The sequence below is a fragment of the Phaethon lepturus genome, unplaced genomic scaffold, assembly GCF_000687285.1.
Source record: "Phaethon lepturus isolate BGI_N335 unplaced genomic scaffold, ASM68728v1 scaffold53490, whole genome shotgun sequence".
Taxonomy (NCBI): domain Eukaryota; kingdom Metazoa; phylum Chordata; class Aves; order Phaethontiformes; family Phaethontidae; genus Phaethon; species Phaethon lepturus.
In genome coordinates, this window is record NW_010515152.1 from 1 (window position 1) to 26983 (window position 26983).

At 38.6% G+C, this 26983-nt stretch overlaps 1 protein-coding gene across 1 annotated transcript; it reads right to left on the reverse strand.

Annotated features, from left to right (window-relative positions):
- Positions 1 to 4539: 4539 nt before the first annotated feature.
- IREB2 (iron-responsive element binding protein 2) lies at positions 4540 to 26631 on the reverse strand (the record flags this gene model as incomplete). The annotated part of the gene is made up of 21 exons (XM_010295090.1): positions 4540 to 4951; positions 5579 to 5764; positions 6431 to 6553; positions 6643 to 6790; positions 7866 to 8008; positions 8286 to 8390; positions 8684 to 8808; positions 9094 to 9250; positions 9863 to 9947; positions 10659 to 10794; positions 11638 to 11797; positions 12877 to 12993; positions 13460 to 13560; positions 14893 to 15064; positions 15853 to 15992; positions 16509 to 16692; positions 17899 to 17968; positions 19606 to 19827; positions 21843 to 21980; positions 23165 to 23330; positions 26542 to 26631. Coding segments are annotated over 21 exons (2879 nt in total), but the record flags the coding sequence as incomplete, so codon positions are not given.
- Positions 26632 to 26983: the final 352 nt, after the last annotated feature.

Below are 26983 nucleotides of genomic sequence, written 5' to 3' on the forward strand. Positions count from 1 at the left end.
CTGGTTGCAGCCAAGGTGAGCCCACCCTGCGTACTTGGTGGCCGCGTACTAGGCAAGGCCCCATTTTACTGTTTTGTTTTCAAACAGCACGAGAGAGGGAAGGAACCGTACCACTTACTGTCAGAAAGGGAAGAAAAATGCTCCTGCTGCTTACTTTTGATTATTTTGTTTAAATCCTTTTATCAGCACACAAGATCAAAAACTCTCCCTACCGTTTTGACCAAGGATCATTTACGTGGAACAAACCTGAGGCACCTTTCTCAGGTTGTCCTTTAGACTGTACCAGAGTCCAGACTGGGAACACTTGTCCGGTCCTGGAGATTTTAGACTCAATTAACATAATTACAAACCTCAGGGCCCCACACATACTAACTTTCAAGATCAATATATAAATCTCTTCTGAAATTCCTAATAAAAAAAGTAAGTAATCTGCAATATTTGAGGTCCAACTATGATGGAATTAGGAATTTAAGGAAAAAAAGGATTTAGAAAAGGCTTACTGAAGTTAAAAATAAAAAAATCTTCGTTTAAATCAAACCAGTTACTAAGAATCCTCTGTCCCAATATGCCAATATAATTGTAATATTAAGGAAATGAATTTGAAAATACTACTTTAATCCAACAGGGAATTTAGAAAAGGGAAACTATTTCCCCAAAAAACAAACGTAAGTTCCTTGGATTTCCCCCCAACTCCGATTTCAGAACAGACATTACTAAACAAAGTGATTGACCAACTAATAAATATTTTTACCTACTTCACACTCCACTCTCCCAGCCCCCCCAAATCACACAAGCATGTTTTTTCAAGAATGAAAGAGCTCCAGAAAATATATAGGGTCCCCTCGTCCAATTTCTGAGGCTGACTGAGGGTTTAGCTCACTGGAACAAAATTGATGTAGAAGGAGAGCATTCTTGCAACACTTGCGACTAAGATACATAGCAGGTTACAGAAAAAAATCAGAATATACTCATGCTCTCTATAAACAAAATCAGAATGCATTTTGCAGATCTGTACCTTGTTAGTCTTGCCTTAGTTTCCAGACAGTAGCGCCAAGACTTAAGATCTGTAGACTTCCACGCTTGTCCTGCCTGCCCAGTACTCAGGTGGGAAGCACCCTGCGTTTGGGAGGCCACACGCAGGACTAAGGTTGTACTTTGGCCTCTCTTATCATTAACTGTAAGAAAGATAAGACCTGAATAATTTAGCGTCTCTGTGTTGGACGCATGTCTAATGCCTCTTCTGAAAGAGCGTCTCCAGAGATGGGTCAGTGTCAGACACACCCAAATCACTTTTGAAGATCTTGTCAGATCTGTAAGCTCTACATGCCATAAATGTAACCTTGGCCATGAGCTTGCTTCAATGCAGGATTTGATTTAGATTCCAAATTAGACATTTTCCTGAAGGAAAAAAAATAGGTTATTCAAAAAGGATTTGATATAGTTGTAATACCCAGACTAGTATCTAGAGCTCAGCTAACACAGAAAACCTCTTTCTAACCTAACTACACATGCTTCGGAAGCCCACATGTGACACACTCCTAATGAGAAAACAAAACATGCATAATGATACCCTTTTCCTTATTCACCCCACCCTTTCATACCTACTTATAGTACCGTTTTAAGTGTATTCCATCCTGTCTATTCAAAATAGATGGTAACATACAAGAACTGCGATACAATTTTCTTTATTAAAAATAATTTACAGCGTCGGTAACATTTTATGCACAATTGTCATCAATTGAACTTAAGATATATCTATACAATACTTACTGAACTTAAAACTTACACTGTTCTGTTGGCTTTAAACAGCAGACATTTATTTGCAGTTGCTTAAATATCATTCATATACATAGTTTCATGTCCTTATACTTAGGCATAAAATGTATAAACATCAACACTGTCCCAAAGCTTTGTAGTTTGGGAGGGGAAGGAGGAAGAAGGGCGCAAGGAGAGAAAACATTTAGAAAAATTGGAAGAGATTCCTCTCCGAATCCAACTGGAGAGAGAAGTCTAGGGTAAATACATCTAACACACTGAGTCACTTCTTCAAAAAGGTACACTTCCTCCTATGCTTTAAAGTAGTAGAAAGAGGTCTAATCGAACCATGTTTTTTTGTGTGGGATCACAGCAATCCTCCGACTGTACCATGTCCTGCCACTGCCAGAAAGCGGCTGTCACTGTTACCCATCTAAAGCTCAAAGGATACTAGCAGTGCACCCAAAGTTAAACGCCTTTCCTCTGCTGCTGGGCTGTTGAACCGGACTTTACAGCGTGCACTGCTACACAAGGGAGAGGGGACAGGCACATTACCCCGGACCGTCAGGCAGGCAGTTCACTAGCAGGCAAGAAGCAGAAGGGTACCAAAGCAGGGCTGCTCCTCGCAGCACCCACTATGCTTCGGGCATACGGAGTTTAAGGGTAGGGTCAGTCTGCACAACTTGCACAGATGCTGTTGACTTCAGCACACTTAGGGCTGGGCCCACTGCGGAGCCTGAAGTGTAACAGCAACTGCGCCAAAGTGCAGCTCAAAAGCTGTCTTTCATTCATTTTAAGACATAGGAGTGCAGCAGAATTAAAGTAGTTGCTATGGTAATGAAACCCATCACATCTCTTTTTTAAAAAAGATAACTAGCTTTATTGGTGACAACTTGTGGGTAAGTCACATCCCTTGAAATAGCACTTAAGTTCACGATACTGCTTTACCTTGACACGGCTTGGATCACCGTCTCCTTCGGAGGCAACGAGTGTGCTACTGTGCTAGAGAGGGTGGGAGGCTGCGTTCCGTTCAAGCATTAGCAGTTACACAAGTTTTAAGTAGGCTTGTAGTTGTGTGTTTATCATCTGCAGGAGGCATCATTATGTGTCAGCACTAAATTCCTATTTGCTCCCCAATAATGAACATGCATTTTCTTGAACTAAATCAAGAATACACATTTGAGCTGGGAAAAAAAAAATAGTATTAGACACTGTGTACAAGATCTGCTCAATAACTGGATATAATGAGCAAGAGTACCACAGAACAGAAACTCATTCAGCATTCAGTTATTACACAGTACTCAAAAATAATGCATTGATTTATCACCCATGTCGGTGGTAGGAGTCACTGGAATGGTTTTTATCTTGACTAAAAGAAAACCACAGCAAAACTAGTGAAATATAAAAACAGATTATACAGAAATTCAATCTTTAGAGAACTCTGTACAATAAAATAAAAGAGGTGTATTAAAGTTATGCCAGTGAAATTAATTTGGCATTTAAACTGTCAAAAATTAATATATTTAAATGATATAATTATGTCAGTTTTTTTCTACTTTTTTTTAAAGGAATGTCAGAAACATACTATTTAAAGATTTGAATGGTGCGTCTGTTTGCAAGTCAACTAGCTTAGTGTCTGGTTATAAATTGAAAGCACATGTAGTAATAAAGCTAATATCATCCACTTGAAAGTTTAGATATTTAAGACCATGTTTATCAAGAGCAAAAAACCTGAAAGCAAAATCTTGACAATTTATAGGCAAGTTATTGTAGTTCTCTTCTCCAAAAGAAATTAACCTGTACATAAATCGTAAGCAGTATTATGAAGCTTTTTGAGACACAGGAGCACAGAAATAGTATCTTGAAGCTGAAGACTCACTTTCACAGAGTAGAAGCTATCAATGCTTAGTTAAGTGGTAAAACACACACTTTTGCAGAAACTGTGCATCTTCCGTTAATCTTAAAGAGGGAACAGGGGTTTTACCATCAACGTGCTGACAATTACATTTATAGAAGTTGCAACGCCCTAAGAGCCAGGTTTGTTCAGTATTCTGGGATCTTCAGCAGGGGAATCCGACGCTTGTGTGGAAGGAAGCATTAAAAGGCAATATGGCTACCTCGCCTAGTTAACACTTGACTAGCATAACTTATTAGACATAAGTTGTATTTAAAGCAGAGGAATTTCAACAATCCTAATAAATGTTTTTAAAGATTTTTAAAGGTTAAAATACCAAGGGGAGGTATTTTGTCTAATGATATTGCAGACAGTACAGTAAAAACTCATGTCATAAATGACAGACTGCATCCCTTGAAGCAGATTTGACAAACTTGAATCGAAGAACACTGCAGCTTACCAAAAAGCTGGGGTGCTATACTTAACATGAACAAAATAACTGTGAGCATTTTTTAAAATGCAGAGATGTCTCCCATACTTCTAAGCACACACTATTTCATATCATGAGCAGTTTTAAATCTGGATCCAGATGAAATATAATCCCTTAATAAAGGTAAGAAAGTCGTGATCTGTGACACAGGATACCATGGGCATCAGGAGGACTGCTTTTTGTTCAGCCCATAACCTAAAAAGCAAGAAATTCAAAACTGACTATCTGTTTTAAGCTCTGGATTAAAAAAAAAAAAAAAAGAATCTGTTTGGCCTTTAACATTCCATACCATCTGCTACCCTTAGACCAACAAACAGCAGTACACAGATTTACAGGTGCAAAAACTGAGTGGAAACAACTGCAGAAAATCTTCTTACATAATAATCTTCAGCACAATCAGTTTCAGATTTCGCATTGTTTATTTACAAAATGGTCTGATAAAACATCCCCTCCATACTTACAGCTCTCTGCCACAATACACATGTTGATTTTAGCAATGTTTAATAGCACCATTAGAATATTATTTAAAATCAGGAAGGATCTTGTTGCAGTTACAATGATTCACAATCTTTTACATCCATGGACGAAGTAACTTGGAGCACACTAGGACTGTTTGCAGTTCCACAGTACAGATTCCTGGGTTCACACAAGGCATTTTCAGAATTACCAGTTACGCAAGGTACCCACAGAGTCAGTAGCCACTATAAGAATCTTCGTGCCACGAAGTTTAGACTTCCACCGTATTTGTATAAAGTTATCTCCATGTCGTTTTCAAACAAGGCAATCACGCTGAATACTTTTCCAGTGCTTGTCTTCAAAACAAAAGCAATAAAGAGAGACCAATTAAGAGTCTGGCTTTCACCTCTCCTTGCTTATTCTCAGTTAATGTTCTAATCCCAAGTTTTGTTGAACACAAGCAAATTCAACCCGCTTATCTGCTACTGGTGGGAACAGAATGACGGCTTATTTTACTGCAGAGTTTAATCCAGCCGGGAGCATGCTACGTACCTATTGACAACACAAAAAAGGCCATTTCCCTGAGGTGGCACAAAGCGTGTTATTACAGGCATACGGTTCCTTTACACAGAATGGAAAGCTGAATCCTCTCACAAATAGTCACACCCTGGTCTTTAAAAGGGCCTGAGAGAGGAGACTCAATTCTACCTAACACAGTGCCCATGAGGGGGGAAACCAATGCCCGCAAGAACAACCAAGAATTTCAGGTTACATAAAAAGTTGCATAGAAAGAACACGTGTACATGTACTTTGGGAAACTTCAATAGCCATGGCAAACTTCAGGCAAGACTTTATAAGCTTACTTTCAAACAGAATTAAGTTTTGTTTTTTCCTGCTTTCAATCATCAGGATTAAGTTTTCTTTCCATGCTTTCAATCATCAGCACATCCAACAGTGAAATAAGAGAAATACTGCAGAGATACCTTAATATCCAAAGTCATTCCTGGCGACAGCTCTGGAGGGAACAATATAGAAAATTGCTCTCTGCCAGTGAGACCCAAAGTACTTGGATTTTCCCCAGGAAGAAACTGAAGTGGAGCTATGCCAATTCCAATCAGCTGACTTTTATGAACCTTCTCATAGCTTTCAGCCAGGACAGCTTTCACACCCTGCAAAAAGACAATTTTCTATTTCAGCACAGTAGTCAGAGGGAAATGCAGAAGTAATCTTCAAATACATATTATGTCCAAAATCGTGCAATTCAAACTGAAGAGCAGAGAGAGTGCTTTGTATGAGTCCTGTAAGTAGGGAGGTAACATCTTTTAGCTTGACAACTAGATGAAAGCAAGTAAGCCAGAGCAGGCCCACAGAGTGTGAAATGGAGGTATGTAACAGACAGTAACCATGCAGTAGCTAGCAGGCAGAAAATCCCAGACCAAATGTAGCTGCTTCCATCGCTCCACATGAATAAATGGCTGACTCCGAGTATATTCTGGAGATTAGTGGAAATTAGTCTCCAATAGCTAGATACTTAATACCCCACAGAGACCAAACAGAGGTCAGCACTAGATAAATGTCTAATTTATCTCAAAGTCTGGAGTCTAAGGTGGCAAGTTACGTAATTAGGAAAGTCAGATTTATTCTGACTAGTGATTCTCTTCTATGAAGACTCTAGCAAAGAAATATTGAGACACCTTTAAAAGCAAAACGTGGTATTATATCTAAGATTGAGGCCAGTTTCTAAACACATTCATGTCCAAAACTAAACAATGTGTTTTTAGGTATTTCCAGAAAACACAAAAGACACATCCCAAAACCAAACAAACCAGTAGTACCAGTAAAAAAGGCCCTTTTGCAGCCCAGTCTCTTGAGCTACCCAGTCCATACTTCTTTCCTGCTAGAATAATTACAGGGATGCCTTCTTTCTGGTACAACTCCGCTGCTTCAAACACATCTAGCTGTGGAATAACAAAAGTGAAATAGTTTGAGCGAGTTCTAAATCCACACCACAATTTCAGAGTAGCCATGCAAACAAATATGTTTTTACCGTTTGTCCCGATGGGAAGTGAATTGTTTTAGGAGCTGGTTTTCCTATGAACTTATTCAGAAGCTTGATATTTGCAAAGGTACCTCTTGTCATCACAGCATCATTACCTCGCCGAGCTCCATAAGAGTTGAATTCACGAGGTGTGAGACTAGAATAAAAAGAGTATTTAAAGGGGAATCAGTTATTTTAAATTCATCTGGTTTAAAACGATACTATAACTTTTATAACAATTACTGCAGCATCTTTAAGTTTTCAGTGCAAGATGTAAAGAACTATTCATCCAGCAAATGTAATTATTAGAAATCATGAACAAAATGTGTACACCATTGCTAGATTATTCATGAGGAAAGCTGCAATTTTAAATTAATTTTCTGTGACTTCATGATAAAGTGCTATAAGCAGTATGGTACTTAAAGAATTATGGGGAGATTGTTCCAGGAAACAACCCTGTTTACTAATCCTCTTACCTCTACCAGAATATTAACAAGCATTGTATCAAAATGAGAGTTTTACTCATAAATCAAACGACCATCCGGGGATTAAAGGCCTATTCATTCTTTTCTTCCTTGTAACATTACTCATTCAGGCTGAACGCAAAAGTTAGAAAGAAGAGTCCAGACCACAGGCTATGATTTTGTCCTACTTCACCGATACTGTAATAATGATAATACACCTTCGCAATATAGCACAATAATGTAGTTTCCAAAACATACAGCCAAGGGGTGCCACTGAATAGCTCGCCCTGCACTGTGTTCTGTGTCTTTCTAAGATTTCAGCAGAGGTGAAAGGCACTCGCTGCTGCTGCAGGATGCTCGCTGACACAGTGTTTCTAGAGCTTCTGATCTGTTTGGTGCATTTATCTGACTGTTCTTGAGGCCAGTGACAGTAACAGGGACTACCCTCACATTAACAGAAAATCAGCGACCCGATTTGTAAATGAGTAAATTATTTTTCTTGTGGCATGCATGTAACAAGAGCTCCTCAGGAGTATGTGTCAGCTGTTTGTTGTAACCTTAGAGGCTGCAAGAAAGGCGATTACTGGGATTGCAAGACAGGCGATTACTTACAATGCCAGTAACGCTTACTATTTTGCTTATCCATGTATACTCTCCCCTTTTTGCAGGCAGGCGTTTACAAAGGACAGCAACAGTGTCGATCCATTATTTGGCACATGAAGCAGTCCCCCGATAGCATTAGAGCTGCTTCATGCGAGAAGTCCTTACCCTTTGTTGGTCAGATACTTAGCAGCAGCACTACTCCTTGCAATGCTTCCAGCAGGGGATATGTGATCGGTGGTTACAGAATCTCCCAAATAGAGCAAGACATGGGCATTTTCAATCAGTTGTGGTGAAACCGGTTCTTTGGCCTCAAAGGGAAGGGGTGGCAGGGGGAAACAACAACAAAAAAATAAGAAACACATTTTTCTTCCAAGATGCTTAGAGATATAAAATGTATCGGCAATATATGAAGGCACACTGAGGTACAGGCTCCACTCATTCCACAGATACAAATAGTATTTAACACACTGAGAAATATTAGTGATAATCAAATCTGTAACCGAAACATTGAAGCTTTACTGGAATAGCTATTCCTTGACTTATATGTAATGCATACAATCTGGTGGATAGATCCAATGTACTTACAAGTTTATCAAAAAAAGAAGGACATCTGATATAAGTAGATTTTAAATCCCAGGGAAATAAAGTTGACTCAGGAGCTTCCAGTAAATTCCATCGTTTGTTTCCTTTCTACAAAAAAGAAAATTAACCAAAAAGAACAAGAGAAATTGGTTTACGATTTCTTTACATTGTGAAACCAAAGACTTACTGGTGATTTTCTGTTTAATTTCTATTACATACTACAAGTTACCTTACTGGATATTACTTAAGAATCAATATTTAATACAAGCATCCATCTCAGTTAAGTCCTCCTTCACAGTAAGGGAAATAACTGACAAACCAATCATATTCAACTGGAAGATATTATAAAGCTAGAATGAAATGCAATCTTTAAGTTACGTAGAACTAAAGAGCATTCTTGCCTCCATTTTTTCTTTCAATTCCTTAAACATGGATGATATCACACACTCTTCCTCCACTGTGTGAAGTTCTCTTCGGGTAGGCCAAATATCTCGTAAGTAAATACTTTCGCCGTTAAAGCCAGTGCCTGAGTAAGATTTTAAACAGAAGAGTGATTTTAAAGAATAAAAGATTAGACTTGATATTTATATTAGACTGTAAATATGTATATACTCAGGTCTTCAGAGATGGTACCAGATACACCAAGAATTTCACCTGTTAAGTGGATGCTTTGCTTTAGCTACGAGCAACACCAAATTATGACTGCGCCTTCTCTTCAAATATACAGGGTTTGTATGCTGAAATGCACATGAATAAGCCTCTTCTACGTATGCATTAGATGCAGAAATGTAAAACGTAAGGAAATGCTTACCCAAAGGCTCTGTTTCAAAGTCTATTCTAACGGTGCCTGCAATAGCATAAGCAACTACTAGCGGTGGAGAAGCAAGGTAGTTGGCACGGACGCAGTCACAGAGACGTCCTTCAAAGTTCTTTGTTCCAGATAATACTCCACAGGCAATTATATCACCCTGAAAGGCAGACCCACATATGTTTTTCTAGGACTTTGTGGTAGTCAACTGAAGAATAGCACAAGCTGTTGAAGTCAGCCAGATGTGCTTTTAGCATTCCGTGTCAAATATTTATTCTAACACTTCAATTTAAAGGCATTTTGTTCTCTCCCACTACCCTTCCTCCTCCTCCTTTTCACTCTTGACCCTCTGATGTGTTCTGCAGTCACTTTAGTGAGCTCTTCTCCTGCCTTTTATTTCTTTTATTTTCCTTCCACTTCACAGGACAAAAATGCTGCAGCTGTTTAGATGCTGCAGGTTAAAATCAGAGAAGCACATAGCTCTTTAAAATCCTCCTCTTATGATACAAAAATCTACACGTTATATCCTCCATAAGACTATATCCCATGTATTTATCTCCTACTTTATATCTGTATGCTACAAATACTATTTAATATGTTTATTTTACATAGGAATGAATGACCACTATCTCCCTCTGACATACAGCGTCCAAAAACATGATGCAAAGTCCAAACCAACAATAAAGCATATTTTGCATGGGTTACTCTATTTCTTGATCGTCTAACTAGGTGAGAACTACATTTCTGAACTCAACAAGCCTTAGAGCTTTACCTGTTTTATTGCATTCCTGATGGCTTCTGGCAAGGGGGCAGTGTTTCCAACACAGGTTGAACACCCATAACCGACAACCTCAAACCTACATTGGAAAAAAACAACCAAGTAGCACCTTAAATGATCACAAGCAATTTGTTAGCAAAACAGCTTTTTCTTTTATTAGCAATCCCTAAGAAGATTCCCCCCCCCTCCATGACAATTAGACTTTTTAGGGAGCGAACAGCAGACACTACATCTCACTGATGCAAGCAGGAAGATACAAGGTCACACTTTTGTAATCGATCAAGTCAAATAAAATCCCAAGATGTTGTTAGTTCCACAAGTAATGGCAAAGCAAAGGCAGTACTATTCCTCACACAGCACAGCTGGGCACTGTTATAGAATTATGAACATAATCTAATTGTTACTGCTACAGAGCAACCAAAAACATGCTGAACAACCCACAACAGTGTTAAGAAAAGATTAATACAGACTGTCCTGACAAATTTACACCCAGCTTCCACTTCTAAAATATATGAATAAGTGCATCCTGTGCTATAAGGCACTTACAATTAAGTAGGTCGCTACTGGAAAAAAAACATTCAGATGAGGTAGAGATCTACACATAGTAATTTTAAGGTGTAAATAACATGGACTATAACACAACTAAGTCAGCAAGTAGTTGAAGAGACAATCCATTTAAAGGTAAGAATTATCCAACACCAAATGAAGAGCAACCATATTTATCAACCTGTATAAAACCCCTGTGTACTATTTTTCTAAGACGACAAACACCATAGGAGTCAAAACTTACCCAAGCTTACTGAGGTATGGTAGTACTCCACTTGAACTGAGGTAATGTGTAACCATTCCGCTGCCTGGTGATAAACTGGTTCTTATGTAGGGTTTAACCACTAGGCCAGCTTCAACAGCTTTTTTTGCCAGGAGTCCTACCAAAGAAAGAGAGACAACTTATGTTTTGTATATCCCTTAAAAGAACGTCTAAATGATGCTACCTTAGTTAAATTAAGCATAAAAAAAACCTCAGAGGATGAGTAGACCTTCAGTTTATTAAATTATTAAAGCAACTACTTGCCTGAATAAAGTTTCTTAACTCATAAGAAAACCAGTCAGCTTTTTGTGTTCCCATTCCTATAATGTAGATGCCCATTTTCTTTTCCATAAGGAAAATCTTTCCCATGTTCTAGCTGACAGTGCAAATCCATTTATTATTCTTCTTCTGATACAGGCCACAGCCTCAAAGGGAAGTTTGCCTTGGCCACAGAGGGGCTCAAAAGAAGAAAGCAAGGCCCAAGAGAGGATTAACTGTCTGGGAAAACTGTGTGCGGCTTGTGAAGGTAGGGCACATACTCCTTCACTAGCAGCTAAAGCACAGAACAACTGTTCAGCAATATGGATTTTCCTTCCAGACTCTGCGGCTAACTGTGGTTTCAAGCTACCATCATCTAGGATGGAGTTAAAGCTAAAGGCCACCTCCTGCATCGACTGTGTCAATATGTGCATCCATCTGAAGGCAGCCCTAGAACTGGTTACCTGTTGAAATACTACCAAATGTAAATATTTCGTAATTGCCATCATTAATACTGCTTTATGACACAAATTTTGAGACTGTATTATTTAAAAGTAACTTTCATTATATAACCTCCAGAACATTAACAGTTTTAAACCCTTAAGTCACGTCATTGCCAGGAACCTACAAAAATGAAGGTAAAGGCTGTGTAAACATGGGAGCACCATGGAGATCAAGTTAGTTGTCACTAGTCACAACATACCTGCAGCAAGCATGACCGAGGGGTTACAATTATTTGTACAGCTGATTACTGCAGCAATGACAATGCAGCCATGAGATAGCTTGTATTCGTTTCCTTCATACTGAACAGGTACAATGTCATTCTGTCTCTCAACTGCAATCTGGAACCCTTTAACACCAGACTGGATGACAAAAATGCACGTTAGTGGTTATTATAGTACAGAAAGTATGATATTACAGCAAAACCAAGTGAACTCTCATTTTAAAATACTCAGCTGTCCCATCTGGAACCCTTAAACAGATTTTAAAAGCAGTCCTCAGTTCACGCCTCTCTCTGTATCTATGGTGGTCTCATCCTTCGTTCTTCATAACTGCTTTAACTTTGCAACAATTGTGAACAAATGCTAAATGAAAGCACGTTGATACCACGCTACTTTCCTGCTAGATGTGAAAGAAGAATCCCTTACAAGTACATGTCTAATTCTGGACAGTCCTTGTTTCTGAATTAGAAGAATACCCAAGATTTTAATTGGAAGAGGATGGTAACTAAAAGCAGACTAGGTCTACTAACATTTCACACCCTCCAGCTCTTCAGCACTCAGTGATCCTCCAGAGGTCCCTTTCAACCTCAGCTGTTCTGTGATCCACGATCAGTATGACTTCTCTCTCTAGCACAACTGATTATCCTGTATTATATACCTTGTCACAAGCCAGAAGTGCTAAAACCAACAGAAAGAGGTTTTACAGAGTGTCTAAGTGCGTATGTTTCTAATGCTGCTGCCAGTCTTCAACTTTAACAATAAACACTAAAAATGAAGATGCATTCCTTAAGAACACAGCACAATGATTAGCTACAGATCTTGGAATTCTTTCTGCACCGCCTTTAAGATGTGATGAGTTTTCTTTTCTTATGGTAATTCTGTTTTGGAAATTAAGTAAAAGACAGCTTTTAAAATAACTCTGAAAATGAGAAAATGTTTCCCAAGATTACACGACTTAGCAGTTAACAAGTTTTTCCTCCCTAGCGATCTAAACTGTGAAATTAAGGATTTTTGGAAGTTCATGTTCCTGACAAACACAGCTATGATTTACCAGCTACTCTCCTCAGGATGCTTGTCAAGCAGGAAAGAGTATCACTGGAAAAGCTGTTTTATATAGCAATAAAAGAGACCTCAGCAGGTATGCCAGGAAGAAGTAAGGTAACATTTATTCATGTACATTATACGAAGTACCTTTTGAAGAGTACATCAGTTGTACAAACCTTTTCATTTAAGCAGGCCTGGAAGTCACTTTTCATGTTATTAACAGCCACTCTGTCTTGGGACCTCTTGGGGCCACTGACATACGGAATTATAGAACTTAGACTAATTTGCACTACCTAAAAAAAAGAAACAAAGACAAAGCATGCATTATCAATCCCAGCCCAACAGGACATTGAATATACTCAAGACATCCAGGACCTCTTTTGTTTAAAATCTGAATGTTCTGAGACATTAAAAATGTGGGCTTCCATTTTTAAAACTGCTCATTGTACAAGGCTATTCATCTTGTTCAAAGTGTTTTAACGTTACCCCTAACTTTTCTAACTCTGTAAAACTTACCTGATCACTCAGGATTGGCAGGAATACAGTAACTGTTAGCTGACATGAACATTGTTGTACTTCCCTTCTTTCCCCCACCCCCTCTATATTTTGCAAAAGTACTCTGCTTCTCAAAATCGTGAGTTAATAAATGCAACTTTTATTAAAGCAATAAAAATTACAACCAGAGACAAAATCATTAAGTCAACAGTAGTTATTTATTATGAGAATCAAACACTCAGAAGCAAGTTATTTCAAGCATACCTGGGAATACTCAGGTTCTCCAGAAGAACTCTCATCATTCCTAAATAACTTCACAGCTTTAAGATATGCTTCCATGACTTCAAGCTTGGCTTTGTCAAAACCTTAAGGAGGTAATTTAAAACATGAGAAAAGCCACATTAAAAAAAACAGTAAAGCAAATCATACAATTCTTGGAAATTAAGCTGTTTGAAGCATATCAAATTTATCCTTAAACGTCAAAGTATTTTTTTTGAAGGCACACCATTCTGTACCTCAACCTCCAGGAGCTATTTAGGAGTGAGACACAAATTAAAATACTTCTTAAAATAATAAAAAAAAAAATCACCTTAACTTTTCTTCTTATATCAAGGAACAAAATAAGATGTTCCAACTCTTGCAGTGGTAGCTTTAGTTAAATTAACAGATTTGTCCCTGAAGTTCATAAAGCTTTTCTCTATTAAGATTTACTTGTTTAATACAGATCACATGCTTAGTTGATAACAGCCAGTATTACTGGCTACTGGTAGAAAATGTTTCATTTGCCCTGCACTGACCAGACAAAACATGTTTGTTACTAAAACTATTTAACTCGTATTTAAAAGTGACAAATTTCAGTTTCAGAAAGGCTTACTACTGTGAACGAGGTTTTTTTGATGTCTGTTATCCTGTAGCTTTCTCTATTTGCAGTAGCTTGATAAGGAATTTACATCCTTCTAGCTTAGCTTGAAATGTCAGCAAAATAACGCTCTTAAAAGGGGGGGGGAAATCATTGCGAAACAAATTAGAAACTTGTTGTGATTTATTTTGCTGTTTCACTTATTTCTAATCACTTCAGGTTTTGATTTTTTAAGGAATCTACAGGTGGTTAAAGGATTAATTTCATATCAAGACTTATATTCCACACATTTTTCAAAATGTAAGTAGGAATTTTCTCAATACTTTTAAAGGTTTACATATTCTTTGAAAAACAAGGACTCTGGATGTTGAAAAATAACACAATGTTGGTAAATCAGGTATTAGTCAAATGAACCAGACTGGAAACAAACCTCAAGGGCAAGTCAGCTATCCATAGCCAGTGTTGAGCATATAAAAACTGCAGCCTCACTTAAATATATGGGGACAAAAGAGGCCACAAGAAAACACACGCGCCAATAAAGCAAGTAAATAACTCAGACGCCACATACGAAGCGTCCCACAGAACTAGCCAACAGGTACAGTACAATTCTTGTGGTAGGTATTACTTGGATGCATGAGATTCTACAGGATCAAACTTGTAGCCAAGTATATCCCATAACACGGCCTGTGACTGTACAGCAGAACTTTATACATTAAATTCACATCAGAACTCGTGCAGAAAAATCACTGTTTAAGAACTAAGGAGTTTTAAGCAAAAACATCCTGCCAGATAGCTAAAACACTATTACAGTGACATACTGGTTTAATTTCATCCTTACCTGTATGCTTTAAGTGCTTCAATGTCACATTATCAACAGGGAAAAAGCTCAGAATAGCACCATACTCAGGACACATATTTGCTATTGTGGTTCGGTCTGCTACAGACAGCTGGGAAACTCCGCTCCCGAAAAACTCAACAAATTTTCCAGCAACATCAGCTTGCCTAAGATGCTGTTTAAAAAAAAACACACAACAACAACATTTGTTATGTGAAGAGGTACAACGCAAGCAACATTTGTTGCAACAATCCGCAATTAGCAATTAGTCGTGAACATTTAAAACAAAAAGCTGAAACCTTAAGGCCTACGCCTACAAAAACAACCCCCAAGGCCCATTAGCATACTGGGTTCTAAAAATCTACATTGGAAGTTGACATAAGACACCTCCAGCTGCAGTTGAGTTCTTCAGATTCACTAGTCAAAAACAGATACACACTGCTTAAAGCGTCACGCCAGAAAGACGACTGTATTTGTAAAGCAATCGCAGCTCTTCACCTACCACAACAGTGACAGGTTGTGCCACCCTGGAAAAACCCTGTCTTCAGAAAATACATTCTTGAGGTATACCAGCTTACAACCACAGAGAGCCTTTGTGTCTTGCAGGAGTATTTTAGAACAAAAAGGGTATCCAGAAAAAGTTTCTGACCTACAGAACAAGCCTACATGCTGTCAATAGGAGAAAAACGGAAAACAGGGCTTCGCACTCCTGCACATACCTTTTTTTTTTTTTATTATTATTTTTTAGTAAGAGAGCCTGAAAGTAAACCATTATAGAGGGAAAAGAAGAAACCACTACTTTGGAGAACTATCAAATAAAAATGGTTAGAGATTATCTGTATCTTTCTGCACCGCCATGAGTAAAGGCAGAGCTCTAAAAATACTCCCAGCATTTAATTCAGTTCTCAAACATCTCTGGTAGAACTTGGCGACAAACTTCGCTTTGTCTGAACACTCCCTTACCTTTGTAATGCTTAGAACAATATCTATGGACGTAGCAAGTGGGCTGGCTGTGCCTGTCAGCTCACACCCAACCACCTCAGGCAAAGTGAGCGTAACCGGCATCCCCAGCATCACTGCTTCTGTTTCAATGCCCCCAACACCTGGAAGGAGAATATTAGGTTGCTTTTCATCAGTTGAAGTAACCGACATGAAATATCTTGAGGTCCTAAAAATCTAATAAAGCCTTTCCTATTAAGCCTAAAGGGTACAGCAAGAAACGTAGAAGTTCTGTGTTAAATATTTGTACAAGAAAGATAAAATCAAGCAAGACTACTGCTGAAGTTAGACTTCACAGTTGGCCAGAAAATACTTTATTTCTAAAATTAACTTTCCAAGAGAAAAGAAACCTTCATAAAAGTTTTATACCACAAGTACAAACAGCACTTATTTGAATATCAATTGGGTTTTGGCTATTTTCTCTTTACATTACAAAAAGCAGGTTTTGATGGAAAGAAATGTTAGTTGAGATTACTCTTAGGCAAAAAACATTCTGAAGAATAATTCAAGACAGAGTTTGTTATGCCCGCGACAGAAATAGCCAGCGGGAAGATAGTATTTCTCAGTAATGCTTTAGCGGGCCTTTCAAGGTGCTATCAAGTTATTCTTTGCATACTTACCCCAGCCCAAGATACCCAAGCCATTTACCATGGTTGTATGAGAATCTGTGCCAACCACGCTATCTGGATATAGGAAATCTTTAACTTCAAAAACAACTCTTGACAGATATTCCAAGTTAACTTGGTGCACCATTCCAGTCTCAGGTGGAATTATGGAAACGTTCTTGAAAACCTTTGAACCCCACTGCAATTTTTCAAAAAAAAAAAGTTGAGGTTTTTTTCAAAGGTATATTCAATTCTTAGAACGTAGCTAAAATGACACAACTAACATGCAATAAAACAGTACTTGCTATTTACACAAGTGGCTTTCGCTCATTCGGCAGAGCGAGCTACGCGATCCCCTTGGATTCTATACATTCTTAATCACTATCAAACCACTCGTTCAGTTCTTGGCAACGGCAGAATCAGGAAGCCACACCTACCTTTCAAAAGCAGGGCTGGATAAATATCTTGCCTTCCAGTTCACACAACTGATTTCAAGCACAACTAAGACTTGTATTTAGGCAACAAAACCTAAGCACTTGCATTTATAGCAGGCTTGAGTTTAGGTTTTACACTCCTGGGTGAGACTGAAGATACGATTTAGAGAAGCGCCTTGCTACATGTAAACTCAGGATGCTGGATTTAAAGTGGATGTGGAAACTTCTAACAAAATTCAGCTTGGCAGTCTCCCTCTTTCATGAGGTAAAAGCTAATTTGCAACTTTCAGAACAAAACCTCCTAGTCTACCTATAAGAAAAGATTTCTAGATCATTGCATCGGATTTCTACACCATGTCAAATCAGTGGATGAAGATCAAATACCAATGTTGCAGATCTCTGTCTAGCAACAAAGAAGCCAGTGTTCACCACACAAGACTTCCATTAACAAGTTGACCAGCACTGCTGCCTGGCTTGAGAGCAGCAACATCTCAACAGCGGCTTCTGTGCAACGCTTCCAACTTCAGTCAGATGTGTAACAGCAGGATGGATAAATGAACCTTTTATCCAGATACTCGTTGTGACCTAAGGCACTTGGATTGTTAAGAAGCATTAAAAAGACTAACACTTCATAAATATCTACTTTGTCCTCTGCTTTCGCACTGACAAGAACGAAATCAAACAGTATGAACTTTTTCAAGTTAGAATTACAAAAAAATATCTCCCCTTTAACCAACACCTAGATTTAGAACCTCTGCTGCCTAACCTGGTTTAAAAGTTTTTAAAGTCATAAACCATGTTATTAGCCAATTTTCTGTTCCCATATTAAATTCAGATTTGAGAGTCTGACACATCCAGTTAAATTACATTTAAGTTGCCATCTAAACCTGAACACTGGTGGACAAATGGAGCAAGCTCTTAAAACCACCAAAACACAAGACAATAGAAAGCCCACAGGTACACAAACATACCTTAAAAAATTGAAGCCTCTCTCTATTTCTGCCAAATTCCATCTCTTGATTTTTCAATACTGTCTCAGGCCTAGGAAGATACGAAGTTTACAAGCACTGTCATAATTTATTTCAAATTACAGAAGAACAAGTTGTTATTTTTGCTTGTTTGATGAAAGACTCATTTAAGCCTGCAGCAAAATTTGAAGCAGTTTATTAGAACAAAGATCATTCCTTCCTTGCAGCAAGCTTTCTGTAAACAGTGAAAGATAACTGATTTCATCTGTGCTGTGCTTGAGAACATGTTTATTCAAGGTATAGTTTGCCTAAAGCATTTGATCTCAAAAATACTCATTTTAAGAGATCTGTTCCCAGCAGGTACTACAATACACAGAAGCTTTCCCTGCCTCATCAGTAGTCTTACAGGTTGCACACCTCAAAATTCAGTTATGGTAAGGAACCAAGATATTCACTAGTTCATGTAAAAAACACTCTCCACATTCAGTACTAGCTCTTCAGCGGCTGAGTAGAACATCAGGGCAACTGTAACTGTCCTCCATTTCTGTATTTTTTGCCCCCAAGCTACAATTTTTTCTTCACAAGTACTCGTCAATACAGTCTCATGAAATGAACCATCTCTTCTTAATAATGGTTATTTATTAAGACACTGATACTCATTATAAAGGAGTAATCCACAGCTTAAGAGGAATAACCTCTGCTTTAAGAGGGTGGTCACTTGCTTTGTACCAGGAAGGAAAGAAGTCCTCAATCTTCTAGAAGTGTATTTTACATCATGACCCTTCCCTTTCTTCTCTGCAGTCTCAGGAGGTTAGCAGCTACGCTGCTTTGCAAAGCCCTGAGGGACAGTCATCATTCACACTGCAGCTTAATAAATATGACTGCTGTTTTGGTGCCACAAGCACCAATACTGCTGAAAACATCACTAATTCTGCACTCCTACACCTGTACTTAGCAAGAATATTTGCGTATCTATACAATTACCAAGGCAATCGGCACCCTATCACTGTGGGATACAGGTTTGATCAGCTTTTAAATTCTACACCTGTCAGGTAGGGGAAGATAGGGATCTGAGCAGTCTACCAGAGAAAAGAGGTGGCACCCGGAAGAGGAGGATGATTACGTGTAATTGTCATAGATGGAATGGTATGCGATGGTAACAACAATCAAAATCTGGAAGAGGCAGATAGATGAGGTCCCCCTGGGCCATTATATACAGGCAGAATATACACTGAATTTCAACTCAATGACAGATGGACTGTGAGATTCCACAGGGGCTGGGCGATGATGTATAGTCTAGTTTAGTTCTTCTTTAAGAGCCAGAAACTTTTAAAAAGTTCCGACAGAAAACCTGAAATTTACTTTTAGAAATAAATCAATGCTTCACTGATTTATTCATTGAGGTTTACTCTGTAACATATACAGGATTACTCCTATGCTTTGTTGTCCTTGTAAAGAAACGAGGGAAGTCTCAAAATTTAATTTAACAATCACAGCCATGAGTCACATAACTGGCCATCTGCAATGTCTTTAGTAAAGCCCTTGTAAAAAAAAAAAATTCAGGCTAATTCAAATCTGCTTGAAACCTGTCTATGGTGCATGTGAAGAGTGCAAAAGGATGTTTGGGGGGGGAAGGGGGGGAGGAATCACACACAGTGCTTAACAACACAGAAGGGTGCAAATAATTAAAAAAAAAGGAAGTTTTCATACTCAGGCACCGGCTGAAGATGGAAAGGACAGAGGATAGGCGTGTTCTCAATCTGCGCAGAAAATTGTCCTGAGTTGCGGCTTGAATCTCCGGCGCTACATGGCCCCTTGCAGCCAGTTTGCCCCCTGCAAGGCAGCTTCCGAGGCTGTGCTTTAAGTGGAGAAAGCTTTGCCATTGCCTTCTGCGGGTCGCCACCTCCAGGATTTGGAGCATTCTGTATTGCACTGTAACATTAAATAGAAGAAGAATTTAGACATTAGGAATTTTGCTCCTTTATCCCCCTGCCCCCATTCCATGTATTTTGCAATCCCTTTAACAGATTATAAAACATTATTTGAAAAAAATTGTTATTTTAGTACAACCCTGTTGCAAAGTAAACTACCACTGGATAAGCTTAGTTAACTAATGTAGTGTGGTAATAAGTGAACAGAACCGTATTGTCTGGAAGACTAACACCAGATAAACAACTCCTTCAATTTGTTCACAACAGATTAGAAATCTTTATAAACACCGTTGCAAAGGCTAAACTCAGGGTTTTAAACTTCCAAGGCATGGGTAAAGCCTCATCCAAGTGTTGGACTTGCTGAACATGTTTCAAGACAGTACTGTATGTGTTTTGTTAAATCCAGAGAAGTTGTAACAGACAAAGCTTTCTCAAGGAAAGAAATGTAACTTTATTATTTAATTAGGCTTTTTAAACAAATTCTCAAAGGCTCAGATAAATTTTATGCATGACTCAAGTCAGAAGACAGAAAAGTAGTTTTTTTGTGTAAAGATATAGCACACTACCCTCTATTTGTACTATATTCAGTCTTCACGTGAGAGCAAAGAAAGCTTGTCGTGAAAAGCTAATGACTTTTTACCTCTCAGTATTTACCAAATCATTGATTTGTAATTAAAGCCACTGCTTTCTTCTGCTTTAGTAACACAGAAAGCTACTTAGTTATCCAACTGCAGGATGTTATGTGGCCTTGGAAGATACCTTGTCTAAATCCCAACTTAGTCCATGAGCCTCTGACCAGCAGGAGATGCAAGCTATAAAAAAGCAGCACAAACCACCCTGTGGCGAAGGTTTCTTATCATAGGCCAGCAGCTGCCGAGATCCTGTAAGCCTTCCAAAAGTGTAACTACAGAAACCGGATTTATCATTACGAAGCAGCATGTTGCGACCTCTTGCCAACACTCGGTCTTCCTGATAATTTTAGGCTAGCCTAACTGCAATCGAATCAGCTGTCCCTCCAGACACAAGAGCAGACAGACCACAGAACAGAAACACATACGCAACACAACAAATGATTTGTAGCTTCTTGCTCTTCACACTTCTAAATACTAACCGAACTGAAATCCTGTACATATTTGGAAGGTCTCCAGAAATGACTCGTACGCACATGCCCATTTGACCACTGGCTTTTTCCCCATGAACTTTTAAAATTCGCAAAGAACTAGAGTAATTTACACAATCCTGCATGTGTTTGAAAGGCTCCACGATGGAGAGGCAGGGGAGAAGGCAGAGGGGAGGTGCGTTATCTACTTAGCATTTACTTCAACAAACACTGAACAAAACACTAGTTTTTCCTCTTCTGCAATATTATGTTTCTAGCAAAATGCAGTCCCAGGCTGTTTTCACCACATTGTTGCCTGTCAGAAAAGGAAAACCAGGCTGTCAGTTTTCCATTCCCAATACTTTTCCAGACTCCTACAGGTACACTTCTCTCTCCACAAATATCTGCAGCCTTTTTTAATCTGTTGTGAAATCCAGGCCCATTTTAAAAAAAAAATCAATTGCAAGCTATGGGCTGAAATGACACTCTTTCAGTACATCCAGTAGGACTGTAAGCCATTTCTCTGGAGCTGTGACAAGGCAGTCACATTTTAAAAAAGTTTTGTTTAACATTAACAGTAAAAACAGGGCAAAGCAAAATTACAAACTCCCTCTACCTCATTCTCTTAAGACACATTATTTTCTGGAAACCATGACAGAGCCAGTTATTTCAGCTCTCTCTTGCCCAGAACTTGGTTGTCAGCCAGCTTCATCCATAACCCCTCACCACCATTCTTTCTCTCCTCCAAGAGTGTTATTTTATCCATTTTTATCCATCCCTCTTTCAGATACCATCAGAACTAGTTTCAGGGATCCACACATGCCCAGTGATTTGATGGGACAGTACCAAGACCAGAGCGAATCCAGTTAAGTATCAGACAAAAATGTATAGTTCATCAAAAAACTGAGGTATGTCACCATTTGCTGAAGTCAATCTGCAGAGAATGGTCAACAGTGAGATCAGTCGGGCAGGCAGGATTGACTTTCACAGGATCTCCTCCAGCGTTTCTCACAGCTTCCCTCATGGCAGCAAAATCCACCATTGCTGGAATTCCACTAACCAACAGAAAAACAAAGTAGTATAACATGGGGCATTAACTCACTGAAATATACAAGCTTCTTTTTAATTTTATTTAAGTCTAGCTCCACCTAAATTCTATTTCAGATAATAAACTCCTACTGTCCTATTCTCTAAATTTTAAAGAACTGAAAACATTTTTAAAAGTTAATGGAGTTGGTACTTGTTCACAACAAGCAACAGCATGTTTGAAGGTAACATACCAAACAAGAACATAAGAACATCTTGAAGAGGAGAATTACATTTCTCTCTTCTCTTGCTAGGCTTCAGAAGTACGATGGTACTTCACTACAAAACTTATTTTTAGATACTTACTACCTTTACGATAGAACCTTGCTTTGCAAACAATGCTCATGCTATACATGTTAACACCTTAGCATATGTTATTACTCTTCTTAGAGTCAGCCACTTCTGAAGCTCATGGTATTTTACAAAAAATATTCTTGTGGCTATTACATAGATAAGTGTACTCCAAGGGGAGTACATCTTTTATGTAACACAGTACTATATAAATCTTCCCTACTTCGCTTGCTAAGTCAAAGTTACCTACTTTTTGTTGTTAATATCACAATGTCTTTTTTTAATTATCTCGCTTCTTGATAAAAATGTAGTTAATGAGTCAGAGAGACAGCTTAAATGTAGTATTTGCAAATTGCTGAAGGACTGCCCTTTTAGCTATGCCATACCCATATCACAAAGAAAGTTAATATCCTAAGAGACTACATTTTAAATACATGTATTATTCATGGATTCAATTGGCTAACATATACTTGTGGAGTAAGCAATATTTAATCTTCAGTTATCTCAAGCAAGAACTCTTATCTATTTCAATGAACTGTCAGCCATCTGGCTACAGCCAAAACGTCACCACTGCCATTTGTGTTTTGGCTCTTATCCTGTAAAGTGTTCCTTGTAGGCCAACAGCTTCAGCCTTGCCAACCTGCACCAAACCCAGGGTATCCTATGGAACAACTCCTGTCCTTGCATTACGCGTAATTATCAGACAGCAGAAGCAGCGGACAGGTTTCTATTGAGAAAGAGACACACTTCAGGATCAGAAGGCTAGGTGCTATTTATTTTCAAGCCCAAGAACTGTATGTACAACTCAGTGGGTTTACACAGATTATTTCAGAGCTTTTGGCACACGCGCGCGCACACTTACGTAAAGTCTTGAAGAACAACTCTGGCAGGACAGAAGGGCACTTCAACATTATTCTGTTTTGTTTTCCAGTCTAAGATGTTCATAGCATCCGTTTCTTTCACTAGGAGGCCATCACAGTTACGGATACTGGATTCAAACAACACTCGTATGGAATAAGGCAGAGTATCTAGGGTAAAGCAAAGTAATTGACTTAACTAGTGCAACACTTTCAGCTTACGTAGTTTTTAAAAGTTACAATCTCACATTTCTAAAGAATTACATTTTGGTAGGGCTTGGAAGGATGAGAGCTACAGCAGCCGGCTTTTCCAGTTGCCTTTGGGCTTCATCTTCATTACACAATATGGAACAATGAGTTGCATAATGTATACATTGCAGAAGATGATTTGTTATATGGGATTTGAACAGAAGATACCAGCAGCTTGACCGCACTGTGTTAGGACAGTGACATTTAAAAAGGTATGCCATGCTGGCAGGAGGGAGATGCAAGGAATCTAGAGCTGGGATTACTGATCAGAGTGGGTGAAAAGCAACAACTAGAATATTCAAAAATATTTTAAACTGTAAATGTCACCATGTCATTACTTGAGATATCAAGCCAAAAGCATCCAATGCCAGAATATTTTTTATTTAAAATAAACAGTGATATGAAGACCAGAAACTATTCTGCTCTGTGCCCTAAAATTAAACACATTTCATAAAATATAAAGAAGAATGACATTTCACTAAACACTACTTCAGTTAGTTTGTTACTGATCTGGATTAAGGTATTGCCTAGAAGCAGCTTTCAGGCACATGAAAATTTAGGGAACTGGAAATGAGAACGAAAAAAGTGGGAGGAGGAAAAAAAGCAGATGGCAACTATTCACTGTAAAGAAAAAAAAAGATTAATTTACATTTCTCCCAAATCCCATTATTTTCAGCAGCATTCAAGCAGGCAAATGACTCAACGAGAACAGTGAGAAATATTAAAAAAAAGTTAGTTGGAAGAAGCAGATAAAACAATTAAGTTCAGGCTTTAACAAAAAAAGTTAGATTTGGTGGTCTCAACCTAATCCAGAGGTTTGGCATAAACTATTAATATAGGATTTTCTGACTCTGTTCTCACTGTGTGCCTTCCTCAGATAGTATCCACTGTTGTCTAATTAGACTCAAAATAATATAAGAATGTCATCAAAAACATGTCTAATCAGCTGTAATGCCACCACTCACTTTATTTAACAGCCAAGTTATCAGAAGAAAACTGGTTTGCTTTTTCTTGGATTACAGTAATTCACAGTGCATCCTTACAGTGGTAAATCCAACTGTCCGAAGGGCTGCTTCGCAGCCATCAGCTATGGAGAAGCGACCACTTCTCTCTGTCAGGCACCAGCAAGCTCACATTAGCCTCCCAGGATACAGGAGATCTTGACAAATGAGATCACATCCAGCAAAGGCCCTTCCAAGATGGCTATGAGGCTGCTGAGCCTGACACACAGGAGCAGTTGGGAGACCTGGGTTTGCTCAGCCTGAGAAGAGAAAGCCAAGTGAGCTAACTGTAGTCATCTGCAACCTAATAGCAACTGCAGAAAAAGTGAGGCCTGACTTTAGCAGTGCACAGTGAAAGGACAAAAAAAAAAAGTCACAGAGTGCAGGAAGGGACACTGCGACTGGATACAAGGAAAAGAAAGTTCACAGGGAGGGCGGTTAAGAACAGGATCAAGACAGGTGGTGGAATCTCCATCCTCGCAGATTTGTGGAGCTTCAGCCAAGAAAGGCTCTCCAAGTTAGCTCTAGTCCCAGCACAAGGCTGGACTAGATCTCCAGATGCCCCCTCTGCCCTAAATCATTCTGAGCTCTTTCTAGCTATCATTTTCCCCATAACTGAATACTACTTTAAACACTAGAAAAATCAGATTCTCCCTAGCAAACTGGCAAATAAATCAATTAACATTTACATTAGTAATGCAATTAACTTACACAGGCACTTATTGTCAGATCATAGACAGAAGCCCCAAGGCAGAGGGCAAACAGATAAACCCCAAAATTAATGTTTCAGCAACAAATGCAATGAGCAATTCCAGATGCTGGATTTGCTCTTGGTGCTGTCCCACACTGTGCCTAAATTTTATTTACTACCTTGCTAATATGTAGTTAATATGAGGCTTCCAACATCTGCACAGAAGTTTCTATTGGAAGACAAAGACACTCAGTCTAGTTTAGTTAGGCTCCTTCTCCAAATATCTTCAGGAATATCTGCTGCTGCTCTAAGCTTCATGGCATATCTTGCAAGTTTATCTTCTGTTTACATTTTCCCTCCTGCCACAAGACTTTTCAAGAGACTGCTGTAGAGCTGACAGGTTTTGTTACTACCACACTACTGCTTCTTCCTGGACAAAACCATCAACTGAAGCATTCTACCTCCTTCTTACGCGCTTATCTGAAAGATTAACTTAATTATTACAAGTCGTAGAAACTTGCAAGAGCTCACAGCTATGGCACAGAATGTTCAGCAGCCACTGTGCACTAGCTCCCCTCTCTCTTCCCTTCAAACAATAAGGAAATAGTTAGTGCTGTCAAATACAGGTTTATAGTGAGATATCCACTGGTACTTTTTTAGTTAAGAAACACATCGTGAATTCTGTGAATAAAGGAGAGTAATCCAGACCTTACAAAACACCAAAACTGAAAAAAAAAAATAAATCCCCAAATGTCTGTAACAGGTACCCCAGGTATGTCATGAGTTTAACACAGAAACAAAGGGAGAGAATAATAAAAGTATGTTTTGGTTACCTGCAAGAGTAAAGCCTACTCCAGCTGACACTGCTATAGCTCTCTCCATCTGCATGTATTCCCCTCCACTATCACATGTGCACTACTTTTTATTTTTTAAAAGGCACTCAGGCACAGAGACCAAATAAAAGTCTTTTTGGCACATACCACTTACTGTTACAGTACACACTAATGACACGCTGAGCTTAAGCAATTGTTTGAACATCACAAAACCTCATCTTCCTGCAGCAATTGCAGTAGAAGCTATGTTCTAGCAAGCACCAAGAAGCAGTACAAAATTATAGTAAAAACTGTATTTAATTTTCAAGTACTACATAGGAGTTCTCTGTCTCTTCATTTTTTCCAAAAGAGAAGTTATTCTGATCTGAAGAATTGCTGAGAACTCCAGCAACACCTATACTTTCTCCCTTACTGGAAAAAACCTATGTGAAGGATTACCTCCACCAGCTTCACAGAGCTATAACAGACTGGAAAATTATAAGCTTTCAAATATACCTGTTAAGAACTCACGTGTTCACGACTGCATCTCCTAACATTTTACAGCAGTGAGTGGTGCATGTTTACTAATGGTACCCTCCTAATTACAACCAGCTAAGAAGTATCATTACCATACTTGGCGCCTCCAAGCTTTGCGACATTGTAGAAGTTCTTTTGTGGATAGTTTCCTAACGCTTCAATTACCGGCTGGTAAGGGCTTCCTGGGGGAAAAAAACCAAGAAAAGTTACAGTCATAAAAGCATTGAGCCCTGACAGAGGACTCATAAGAATAGCTTTCTGTTCATGATTTTACCAAAAATAACGTTCCTCTAGGATTGCAAGTAAATCATAATATGGAAAGGTTTCTAAATGGATTGAAATACACAATGATATAAATGTGTGACTAAAATGAATTTTAAAACTATCTGTAATACCGGGTATATACAGGTCATGCAAGTAATCAGCACAATCACACGCCTGAATATGTTTGACCTTTATTGTCTTAGTTTACCATCTACAAAACAGAATAAATGCACCTCACCAACTCAGATAGCCGATACAGGCTTTAATATA